Raw genomic sequence first — 13,232 nt, forward strand, 5'->3', positions numbered from 1 at the left:
ATGATATTTTAATGCCAATTCTAATTATCTCAGAATCTAATTTTCTCCACTATCTACATCTCTAAGGTTATCAATTCTGCAAAGCAAGTCACTGCTGCTAGTGTAAAATGTCACCTACATGTGGTTCAGTTCACTTTCATAACTTACATCAGATGACAGGAATTTCACAAGGTGAGGAATTTGAGAATTATAGTTTTTTTTTATTGCACTTTGCGGTAAAATATTATGCTATGCAGAGAAGGTAAGGATAGAAGCAAGCCGGCACTCTAGGCCAATTAACTGAGCATCAGTGTAAGTAAAGCAGAGAGAAGCAGGATTGTGATTATTCAGTACAGCTCTTCAGCATCCTTCAGTGGTAAACCGATTATAGACCGAATCCAATCAATGTATTTCTTTGTTAGTAAAGTGTACACCCCAGGCTTTTGGGGATCTGTACAGTCTTTTCCGCCAAAGGACACAATCCCAGTATACTTTTTGCAGCATATCAAAGGGCCACCTGAATCACCCTGGAAGAGAGAGAAAAAGATGAAGGTGATAATTGAGCAGAATTGAGCACTAAAGTGACAGACTGCAAACTGTCAGTTTGACATCACATCACAAATGATTACCCGTGCCCAGCTGTACCAAGGAGGTGTGAGTTTACTTTAGGAGCAAATGTAGGTAACTGGACTCGCAAAGAGTCTTTTCATGGAATGTTTCTGATGGCCTGGATTGAGTTTATTCCTAAATTAGCTATTGTGTAGAAAACTGTCAGCCATCTACAATCTGTACTTCAGTCTAACTTCAAATTCTGGTGGAATGTGAAAGTTCAGAATGAAACAGATGTCAAATGCTGGTGTAGCCGTCCGTCCACTCTGCCACTCGACTCTCCACTGAACCCAGCTCGTGCATCTGGCCAGATTCACTTTGTACCCGACCCCCCTGCTTTTAAGCAAAACTAGCTGACACAAGAACAGTAACCTACTTCACTGAATGCAGTCACTGGTCTGTGAAATAACTAAATAACGGAAAGTGAGTCTATTAAATTTACTTTATCTTAACTGTTTTAATCATTTTGTATTATGATCAGTTATCTTTAAAGAATTTTCTTTAAATATGCTTGTGTAGTTTTTAATCATCTCTGATATTGTTCACTGTGAGCTGTTGAAGGCTGTCAGGATATTCATGGAGGCAAATCCTCAGGATCCAATTCCTGATTCTGCTCGGCGTCCCGAGCCTGGCCTGCCTCACAGGGCACCTCATGGATACAGAGTGTCAGCCAGACTGATCCACTCTGTCCCCAATCGGATCTTAGGATCAGACAGAGCACTAGATCTAGCCTGATGCTTATTTTCAAATTGACATGATTTAGAATAAATTCTCTTTACATTTTAGACATATCAATACGTTCCATTTCTCTGGATTGACTCTGTTATCTTGCATCTGCCCATTTCATTATCACACTGACGGTAGACAAAGTTTCATGGTAGAGAAATCATAGTAAGTTATGATGACATCTAAATTCAGGGCCTAGAATGAGATTGTAGAAAATGCAAGAAAATGGTTCCTCCATAATCAACACATACACATTTACTTATCTGATTATTACTTTTTTAATCCACCTTGGGATGTGGACATTGTCTGTAAGTGTTGCATTTATGGCCTAATCTAGTTTCCTTTAGATTCCCTAAGGTAATGCTGGACCTCATTCTGAAGATTTTTTTAATTCAGCTGAGTAGCCCTTCAGAAAGCAGGTAAGAGCCAGTCACAGTAACACTGAGGAAGGGTGGAAAGTTTCAATCTATAGAAGGCACCAGTGAATCACTGGGGTTTTTATACTTAATCCAGTAGCTTTATAGAAATGTTACTGATAACGCGGCTAGACAGCATACTCACCTGACAAGAATCTGCTCTGCCTTTTCTGTCACCAGCACAGATCATGTCCTGGGTTATTTCAGGTGTATGATTGTAATAATTCTTGCTGTTGCATTTTCTGCGACGAATTACCTTGACCTCCACCTCTTGAAGTGTGTCAGAGTAATTGGCTGTTTTTGTTTTTCCCCATCCTGCCACAGTGCACGTTGTTCCAGATTTCATGTCAGTGATTCCTCCTTTCGGTAGGTTGAGTACATTCACGCACTGGTTGATTTTTGCAGCAGTCTCGAGCTGTTGACACAAAAACATTTAGTTCATGTATTTGTGCTCCTAAAAGTGAAAAATATCTTGAATGACCTCTTTACTCCTGAAGATATTTGTTAGTTTATCTATTTAAATATTTTGTTTTCCAGAATTCTGTACTTTGCAGATAATCTGCTTTCGTTTTTTCGGATGATCAAAGGGACAGAGGCTCAATTAAAAATGACCAGTAAAATGAATATGAATTACATTTCAGGATGTAATTGATAATTTGTCATGAACATTGTGATGTGGGTGAGGGTCATAATGCACTAATCCTACTGTGAAGGTTCTTCACTATCTTTCTTTCTTAATAACTAAACTCCAATAAGTTAAACTTAGCATCTTTCACACTTGTAATAAAAGTTTATATTTAATTTAGTATAAAGATACAACACAGTAACAGGCTCTTCCGGCCCAATGAACCCAGCCACCCAACTATACCCATGTGACCAATTAACTTACTACCCCTTTCTATGTCAAGGACAAGGTTAACTGGGACATTGTCCAGGCTTAGACAGCTCAAGTTCAAGTTCAATTTATTGTCATTCAATCGTACATTTGTACTCAGCCAAGCGAAACAACCTTCCTCCTGACCAGTCACAACACAGTACATATACTGTACCTCATACACATAACACATGACGTAATATTACCACAATTAAATTCACAAATAATAAGTTTCATAGTTAAAAAGTAAACAGTACGTGTTACTGGCGCTTCATAACTGATGAGACCTGAGTGGTGGCAGGGAGTTCAGTCATGTTCCAGCCCAGGGGAAGAAGCTGTTTCACATCCTAACAGTTCTTGTCCTATTTCTATAGAACCTCCTGCCTGATGGAAGGGAATCAAGGAGACTGTTGGATGGATTGGAGGGATCATTGCCAATACTAACGTTCTCCACAATCAATAATTCTTATCCATGTCACAAATGCCATTCAACAGTTATTGTTCAGTGAAGTAAACATTGCTAATAAGCAAATTAAGGATTTTAAACACTGCTAAGAATGAGAAAAAATTCGTACTTGCAGCAGCATGATATCATCTTTCATAGTCCTATTGTTGAATTTTGTAATGGGAATCTGTTTCATGATACGCAGTCTTTGTTCACTTTTCTCATACTTTGAAAGAGAATGTCCTCCAAGAACTGCTTGAAGAAACTGGCCTGATGCAATTGGCCTGTTACCAATCAAAAATAAAGATAATTAATCACACTTTACGTAAAAAATAGTTTACAGAAATTCATCAGGAAGGCAACAATCAAATAGTAAACTTCATGGAAATATACAATTCAGGAACATTATATTTGGTAGTTAATGTGCAAATTCCAAAAGCCTATTTGTGTCCAAGCAAGGACTATGACTATATTGATTGAAATTGTTTCAAGGTGTTCATCAGACAAGCTGATTGTAAATTACTCCTACACTTAGAGTGCTAAAATCTAGTTGTGGAACAGGTATCATACATTCAGATACCTCTTTATTAGATACACCTGTACACCTGCCATCAATGCAAATATCCAATCAGCCAATCATGTGGCAGCAACTCAGTCCATAAAAGCATGCAGACGTGGTCAAGAGATTCAGTTGTTGGTCAGACTAAATATCAGAATGGGTAAGAAATGTGATCGAAGTGAATTTGACTGTGGAATGGTTGTTGGTGCCAGATGGGATGGTTTGAGTATCTGCTGGTCTCCTGGGATCTTTGGGCATAACATTCTCTAGCTTTTACAGTGATACTTGTGATAAACAAGAAAATGTATCCAGTAAGTAGAAGTTCTTTAGGCAGAAACGCTTTGTTGATGAGAGAGAAAGATGAGAATGGCCAGAGTGGTTCAAGCAGACAGGAAGTCGACAGTAACTCAAATAACCACGTGTTACAACAGTGGTGTTCAGAAGAACATCTCTGAACTCACAGTATGTCAAACGTTGAAGTGGATGGGCTACGCAGGAGAAGACCATAAACATACACTCAGCGGCCACTTATTTTAGCTACAGGAGGTACCTAATAATGTGGCCACTGAGTGTTTATCTGACTATTCAAACTGAAACGTGCTGATAAAAATAAATGCCAGTTATACAGTGATACACATATTAGTGACGATGTGACAACAGTGTAAAAGTAATTATTTTATGAAAGCTAGGATTGGGAGCTAAGCACTTGTATGTTAATCACAAAATACTTTTTTATTCATTCATCACATAGCTTACATTTCACAGTGTGCTGCAGTTAGTACCCATTTCGGTGTGATCAAAGCACCTCCGCAATAGGGAATGTACTGTCTGCTCCCGATATATAGTTGGAGAGATGCCATATAAGGTCTGGAATGCGGTTCAACTTCATGACCTCCAATAATTTTAGCTCCGGGATCTGCAATATATAGAAGATACTGACATTTCATTTCACATGCATGTTTATTCACACTCAAGTTGTGAACATCATTGACAATGCTGGCAATTATTAGCCATCCCTAATTAACCTTGACAGGGATAACCCCAGAGTAGTTGTATCATGCCTTGCACAGCCATTCGAATATACAAGAGTGTAAGAAGGTGCAGAGAGTAATGGACTCAGGCCAATATGGCACTGGATCGATCGCTGTAGAAAGCGGGGTGGGGAGGGGGATGTAAAGATATGATTAGTGGTCGGTTTCCTTCCCGATGGTCCACATTGTGGAGGATAATGTGTTGGATGCAGAGGCTGTTGGGCTAGTAGGCAAGGACAAGAGGGACTCTATCAATATTACGGCAGAGGGAAGATGGGGTGAGTGCAGAAGTACAGGAATTGGAGGAGATTCGCGTGAGGGGAGCATCAATAGTAGACGGAAGGAAACCCAAAACCACATCCCGGGAATAGAAGTGTCAAAGGTGTTTGAGGGGATTAGCCATTTACATTTAACAAATGACTTTGGTTACAAGTGTTCGTATCTGAATATGTGTTGTGGATTTAATTTGGAGTGCATCTCTGAACAATGAGTTCCTCAAAGCCATGAATCCCTGACTAGACAATATTGAAGAAAATTCATTAAAATCAGATGTCTGTGGTGTGCATGCAAATGGGGAAGTGTGAAGTCTGTGTACAAATTCAAAGAAAGTATGGTCCATACATTGTAAATATGGAGTTGTCCTTTGATTTTGAGCACATAAAATATTGAGCCCCATGACCAACCAGGGGTGAACCACGGTGGCAGGGCCTCCGGCACTGACTCTGACCCTTTGGTGCAGAAGGGTGGAACGGAGAAGAGGAGAGATGTCATCATCAGAGACTCTATAGTCAGGGGAGCAGACGTGAGATTTTGTGGACGTGAGAAGGACACCCGCATGGTTTGATGCCTCCCGGGTGCCGGAGTCCAGGATGTCTCTGATCGTGTGCACGATGTCCTGGTACGAGAGGGAAAGCAAACAGAAGTCATGATACATGTTGGCATCAACGACATAGGCAGGAAGAGGGATGAGGTCCTGAAGTGTGAGTTTTGGGAACTAGACAGAAGGCTGAAGAACAGGACCTCAAGGGTGGCGTTCTCAGGATTGCTGCCAGTGCTATGTGATAGTGATGGTAAGAATTGGAGGAGGTGGCAGTTGAATATGTGGCTGAGGAGTTGGTGCAGGGGGCAGGGTTTTCGATTTTTGGATCAATGGGATCTCTTCTGGGGAAGGTGGGACATGTACAGATTGGATGGGTTGCACCTGAACTCAACAGGGAGCAATATCCTTGCAGGAAGGTTTGCTAGCATCGATCGGGAGGGTTTAAACGAATTTGCAAGGGGGATGGATGGGACCCAGAGCGATAGAGCAGTGGAAGAAGTGCATGGAGTAAAGCCAGATCTAACATATAAAGAGGCTTTGAGGAAAGAGAAGCAGAATGAAGGGTGTAAAAGTAGTAAGGTAGAAGGGATAAAGTGTGTGTACCTCAATGCAAGAAGCATCGGGAACAAAGGTGATGAACTGAGAGCCTGGATACATACATGGAATTACGATGTAGTGGCCATTACAGAGACTTGGCTGGCACCAGGGCAGGAATGGATTCTCAATATTCCTGGATTTTAGTACTTTAAAAGGGATAGAGGGGCAATGGCAGGAGGGGTGGCATTACTGGTCAGGGATACTATTACAACTACAGAAAGGGTGGGTAATGTAGCAGGATACTCTTTTGAGTCAGTATGGGTGGAAGTCAGGAACAGAAAGGGAGCAGTTACTCTATTGGGGGTATTCTATAGGCCTCCAGGTAGCAGCAGAGATACCAAGGAGCAGGTTGGGAGGAAGATTTTGGAAAGGTGCAAAAATAATAGGGTTCTTATCATGGGTGACTTTAATTTCCCTAATATTGATTGGCACCTGATTAGTTCCAATGGTTCAGAGGGAGCAGAGTTTGTTAAGTGTGTCCAGGACGGATTCCTGTCACAATATGTTGACAGGCTGACTAGGGGGAATGCCATACTAGATCTAGTATTAGGTAACGAACTGGGTCAGTTCACAGATCTCTCAGCTGGTGAGCATCTGGGGGACAGTGACCCCCACTCCCTGGCCTTTAACATTATCATGGAGCAGGATAGAATCAGAGAGGACAGGAAAATTTTTAATTGGGGAAGAGCAAATTATGAGGCTATAAGGCTAGAACTTGCGGGTGTGAATTGGGATGATGTTTTTGCAGGGAAATGCACTATGGACATGTGGTCGATGTTTAGAGATCTCTTGCAGGATGTTCAGGATAAATTTGTCCCGGTGAGGAAGATAAAGAATGGTAGGGTGAAGGAACCATGGGTGACAAGTGAGGTGGAACATCTAGTCAGGTGGAAGAAGGCAGAATACATGAGGTTTAGGAAGCAAGGATCAGATGGATCTATTGAGGAATATAAGGTAGCAAGAAAAGAGTTTAAGAAGGGGCTGAGGAGAGCAAGAAGGGGGCATGAGAAGGCCTTGACGAGTAGGGTAAAGGAAAACCCAAAGTTATTCCTCAATTATGTGAAGAACAAAAGGATGACAGGAGTAAAGGTAGGACCGATTAGAGATAAAGGTGGGAAGATGTGCCTGGAGGCTGTGGAAGTGAGCGAGGTCCTCAATGAATATTTCTCTTCAGTATTCACCAGCGAGAGGAAACTTGATGACGGTGAGGACAATATGAGTGAGGTTGATGTTCTGGAGCATGTTGATATTAAGGGAGAGGAGGTGTTGGAGTTGTTAAAATACATTACGACCGATAAGTCCTCGGGGCCTGAAGGAATATTCCCCAGCTTGCTCCACGAGGCGAGGGAAGAGATTGCTGAGCCTCTGGCTAGGATCTTTATGTAATTGTTGTCCATGGGAATGGTACCAGAGGACTGGAGAGAGGTAAATGTTGTCCGCTTGTTCAAAAAAGGTAGTAGGGTAGTCTGGGTAATTATAGACCAGGGAGCCTTACGTCTGTGGTGGGAAAGCTATTAGAAAATATTCTTAAAAATAGGATCGATGGGCATTTAGAGAATCATGATCTGATCAGCGACAGTCAGCATGGCTTTGTGAAGGGCAGATCGTGTCTAGCAAGCCTGATAGAGTTCTTTGAGGAGGTGACCAGGCATATAGACAAGGGTAGTGCAGTGGATGTGATATACATGGATTTTAGTAAGGCATTTGACAAGGTTCCATTCAGAAAGTCGGAAGGCATGGGATCCAGGGAAGTTTGGCCAGGTGGATTAAGAATTGGCTTGCCTGCAGAAAGCAGAGGGTCGTGGTGGAGGGAGTACTTTCGGATTAGAGGGTTCTGACTAGTGGTGTCCCACAAGGATTGATTCTGGGACCTCTACTTTTCTTGATTTTTATTAACGACCTGGCTGTTGGGGGTGGAAGGGTGGGTTGGCAAGTATGCAGACAACACAAAGGTTGGTGGTGTTGTGGATAGTGTAGAGGATTGTCGAAGATTGCAGAGAGGCATTGATAGGATGCAGAAGTGGCAGGTTTGTAAAAGATTTTGTTTGACAGTCTGTCTCCAGAGATGGAGACAGATGGATCAAGAAAAGGGAGGAAGATGCCAAATGACCCAAGTGAATTTAAGGGCGGGTTTGAAGTTAGAGGCAAATTTGATGAAGTTGACAAGTGCAATGGTGATGCGGCTGCACAAATGCAGTCATCAATGTAGTGAAGGGAGAGGTAGGGAGTGTAACCGGGGAAGGCTTCAAACATTAACTGTTCTTCAAGGTCTCCGAAGAGGCAGGCATAGCTTGGGCCCATGACTACCACGTGGAATTATACCCAACAGAATTAAATCCAACAGCTCCTCATTAATCCTCAAGATAATAATATTTAGTTAAAAATTTAATATTATCAAGTAGATTTGCAAGAAAAAATGATAGTAGAGCAAGGAGACACAAAAAACAGCAGATGCCACAGGCTGGAGAAACAATAATCTGACACTTCTACAATTTCCTTCCCTCCATAGATGCTGCTTGACATGTTGCACATTGAAATTTTGTAACCACATTTTATATAGTGGTCCTCTCCAAGTAAGAAATAAAATTACAAGGAAAAGCAATGAGATAGACATCTATTGCCATATATATAGATAAATTTTTATATAGCTATCACTGAAAATTTACATTGATTATCACAAATTATGCTTATGATGTGCATCATCAATTAAACTAAAATCTTTCATCAACGTAAAGTGCTTAAATATTCCTTATTTTGCTACTTACACGCCGGAGCTAGGAAGATGACAATTGACAAAACAAGCGGATTGTACAGTGATGCTTCCATCATTGTTTCTTCTGTGATCACACCAAAGTTATTGCTCAATTTATAATAAACTTAGAGGGAAGTGGTTTATTTATTTTAGTGACCCCACCAACCACCAATAAACATGAAGATTTGCTAATCTTTCTAATCTGAATCCATATCAGTTATGGAAAATCACCTGACAAGGTCAAAGCAAACCAGAAATTTTCAGCAAATATTGTGGGTATCACTGAGGGTTTGCTTTTTATTTTGATGCCTATCTCTTTACATTTCATTGGCCTAACCTGATAACATGCAGGACATATTTATTTAGATCCTATGTGAATGCATACTAAATGATGTCTTAAAAGACCACTAAATTCGAGAGACATTATTTGAATATGCCACTTTATTGCATTTACTTTCAAATATTGACAATCCAAGGCCAAATGATATTATTACACTGGATTAATATAGATGGCATCCATGTGTTCATAGATTTGTGAAGATTGTAAAGAGCAGATGGGAATATCCATGACTGAGATGGTAGCTGAGGATAGGACTTTTGGAATGAAAGGGACAATAACACCAGATGTCAAATATTTTGGTTCCTGAATACTTCAGGGTGCATCTTATGGATTTTGGGCTGCTGATCATGAAAATCATAATGAAATTTCCCTATCACACACCATTTTTTTGGAAATAGCCTATATTTTTAATTCAATTCATTATTCAAGACAGCATAGCTGATGCCAAGATTAATTTTGTTGGTCCACGAATCAAACAGGTCATCAATTACAGACAATTCAAAGAACTTCTAGTGGGACTAGAGAAAATCACATGGAATTCATTCAAGAATGTTGGCAACTACAGAGCACCAAACTACGAATAGTTGGTTGACAACATGCTTCAAGCATACAAAACCATGAAGTGCAATATGTCACTAAAGATTCATTTTCAGCATTCCCATTTAGACTTCTTCCTGCAAATCCTGGTGCTGTCAGTGATGAACATACTGAGTTGTCACCAGGTCATTGACAAATGGCATCTGGGCAATTGGCTGATTATTGTTGGACACTTTAGTGAGAAGCCTCAGACACTGAATATAAATGAAAAATATCCACAGAACGTTTTTAGGTTAGTTAACTATTACAAAGCATCAGCATCATTATACAATTAAATGCATTATATTCAATAAAAGTTAGTTTCTTGTTTTTCTAAATTTCTACATTACACAAGTACGTGGTCTAAAATTACTAGCTCTTCTAGTTCTTCTTTACTAGCTCTTCTTTCAGTTAATCCTGATGAAGGGTCTCAGCCCGAAACGTTGACTGTACTTCCTCCTAGAGATGCTGCCTGGCCTGCTACGTTCACCAGCAACTTTTATGTCTGCTGCTTGTCTAAAATTATATTGTGTTCAGCTTCAACCGGCCTACCATAAACAAAAATAAATTCTGAGGAGACAACACTTTTGAAAAAAATTGTAGTCCAGTGTAATTGGACTGATGCCAATGAACAACTACCACATGGAATCTCTTCAGATTTCCTGTTTCTGACTACCGTCCACAATCAGATCCTGGAAATTGTATCCTTGTGGAGAGGATCAGGATCTAAACTGATAAAATCCAGTTTACACAATTGTTCTCACTCACTTGTATATCAGCCTGGGGTCAGTAAACCAGGCCAACAGTCCAGAGCAATAGAAATGAAGGGTTCCCTTGTTGGTGGTGTCAACTTTTGGAAGAGATGTTGAACTAAGACTCTTATAAGCTCCTCAAGTTGACAGAAAAATGACAATGGCCTTATTGAGAGAAGAATAAGGTGTTCATTTGGTGTTTGAACAATACTGTGAAGCACTTTGGAACATCTTCAATCCTTGAAACATGAAAACTCATGCAAGTTCCTCCTTGCTATCATTCCTCTTGTGCCCAGTGAGTGCAGAAGGATTAGAGATAATGTCATAAAACTGGATAAATGGATTAGGTGAGATGGACAGAGTGTGACCATCACTTGGAAAAACTGGGATTTATTGTCCATTCCCAATTGCCCTCTTACCCAGCCCAACTCCAGAGCCAATTAAAAGTCAACCCTGTCAGTGGTCTGGACTCACAAGCAGGCCCAAACAGGTAATGATGCCAGTTCACCTTTGCTTGAAGGACATTAGTGAACCAGAATCATTTCTGATGGAGATTTGACAACTTTATGGTCACCAGAGCTGAAGGAAACTGCCATTTTACAATAACTTTTGCAGCTTAAACTCTCTATCTGGCAGGATGGGAATCAGACTCATGCCTCCAATCAATAATACACTCTATGAATTGTAGTCCACCAGCTGAAATGCCAGCTACTATATCCTTACTACTGTGGTAGGCAAGGTCTGGGTATGAAAGTTTTGAAACTTTATATTATTCAAGTATGAAAAGTATCTTTTAAATCTGGTTATAAATTGCTTAAATACAGTGAAGCCATTTCACTCATCCAGACTATCATTTTGTTTATAGCTGCCCTCTCCTTAGCACAGTTCCTGTACCATTTGAATGATCTCACAAAATATGCAGAAATGTTATTGACACCAGTCCTGAATGATACCAGATTGTTCCCACATCACCATCTGCCACTCTGTTATCTTTTCATAGTTTTCTGTTCTTCATACTATCTAATATGTTTCTCTCAGATCCCCTTTAAAAGTCAATGTCTTTCTACAATTTTCTCATGACCATGACACTTACACAGAATATACAAGCAGAATAGCAAAGTCCTCAGGCCACTAAGTCTGTGCTGATCATGGTGTCAATTTACACTATACATCTGCTTGCAGACGGTTCACATCTCTTCATTGTCTGCCTGTTCATGTGTCTGTCCAAATGACTCTGAAACATTGCTATAATATCTCCTTCCATCACCTCCACTGGAAGAGCATTCCAGGCACATACTATCATGTTTAAAAAGACTTGCCTTGTAAATCTCCTTTAAACTCCCCCCTTTAAACTTTCGACCTTTTAGTGCCCTCCAGTTGGCATTACCTCCTTGGGTTCATTCAGGCCTTAGATTTCCTGATAATCTGATCTCAAGTCAAGTCAAGTCAAGTCAAGTCACTTTTTACTGTCACTTTGGCCATAACTGCTGGGACACTACACAGTAAAAACAAGACAATGTTTTTCAGGACCATGGTGCTACATGAACAATACAAAATCTACACTGAACTTATTAAAACAACACAAAACTACACTAGACTACAGACCTACCCAGGACTGCATATAGTGCACAAAACAGTGCAGGCATTACAATAAATAATAAACAAGACAATAGGCACAGGAGAGGGCAGTAGGTTGGTATCAGTCCAGGCTCTGGGTATTGAGGAGTCTGATGGCTCGGGGGAGAAACTGTTACATAGTCTGGTCGTGAGACCCTTAATACTGCGGTGCCTTTTGCCAGATGGCAAGAGGGAGAAGAGTTTGTATGAGGGGTGTGTGGGGTCCTTCATAATGCTGTTTGCTTTACGGATGCAGCGTGTGGTCTAAATGTCTGTCATGGCGGGAAGAGAGACCCTGATGATCTTCTCAGCTGACCTCACTGTCCACTGCAGGGTTTTGTGATCCAAGATGGTGCAATTTCTGAACCAGACAGTGATGCAGCTGCTCAGGATGCTCTCAATACAACCTCTGCAGAATGTGGTGAGCATGGGGGGTGGGAGATGGACTTTCCTCAGCCTTCGCAGAAAGTAGAGACACTGCTGGGCTTTCTTTGCTATGGAGCTGCTTTTGAGGGACCAGGTGAGATTCTCCGCCAGCTGAACATCAAGTAATTTGGTGCTCTTAATGTTCTCTATGGAGGAGTCATCGATGTTCAGCAGAGAGTGGTCGTTCTGTGTCCTCCTGAAGTCAACAACCATCTTTTTTGTTTTGTTTAGATTCAGAGACAGGTTGTTGGTTCTGCACGAATCTGTTAACCACTGCACCTCCTCTCTGTATGCTGATGAAACCCACTACGGTCGTGTCATCGGCGAACTTAATGATGTGGTTGGAGCTGTGTGTTGCAGCACTATCGTGGGTCAGCAGAGTGAACAGCAGTGGACTGAGCACACAGCCCTGGGGGGGCCCCGTGCTCAGTGTGATGGTGTTGGAGATGCTGCTTCCAATCCGGACTGACTGAGGTCTCCCAGTCAGGAAGTCTAGGATCCAGTTGCAGAGGGAGGTGTTCAGGCCCAGTAGGCTCAGCTTTCCAATCAGTTTCTGAGGAATGATTGCGTTGAATGCTGAACTGAAGTCTATGAACAGCATTCGAACATATGTGTCTTTTTTGTCCAGGTGGGTTAGGACCAGGTGGAGGGCGATGGCAATGGCGTCATCTGTTGAACGGTTGTGATGGTACGCGAACTGCAGGGGTCAGTGA

General features: G+C 41.3%; 1 protein-coding gene across 1 annotated transcript; it reads right to left on the bottom strand.

Annotated features, from left to right (window-relative positions):
* Positions 1 to 326: 326 nt before the first annotated feature.
* LOC134343392 (granzyme K-like) lies at positions 327 to 8,882 on the bottom strand. The gene is made up of 5 exons (XM_063042097.1): positions 8,822 to 8,882; positions 4,365 to 4,524; positions 3,180 to 3,333; positions 1,876 to 2,145; positions 327 to 506 (listed from the first exon to the last, which is right to left on the bottom strand). Exons 1-5 carry the CDS (start codon positions 8,880 to 8,882, stop codon positions 327 to 329), a joined length of 825 nt encoding a protein of 274 aa, XP_062898167.1.
* Positions 8,883 to 13,232: the final 4,350 nt, after the last annotated feature.

The sequence above is a fragment of the Mobula hypostoma genome, chromosome 3, assembly GCF_963921235.1.
Source record: "Mobula hypostoma chromosome 3, sMobHyp1.1, whole genome shotgun sequence".
Lineage (NCBI taxonomy): Eukaryota > Metazoa > Chordata > Chondrichthyes > Myliobatiformes > Myliobatidae > Mobula > Mobula hypostoma.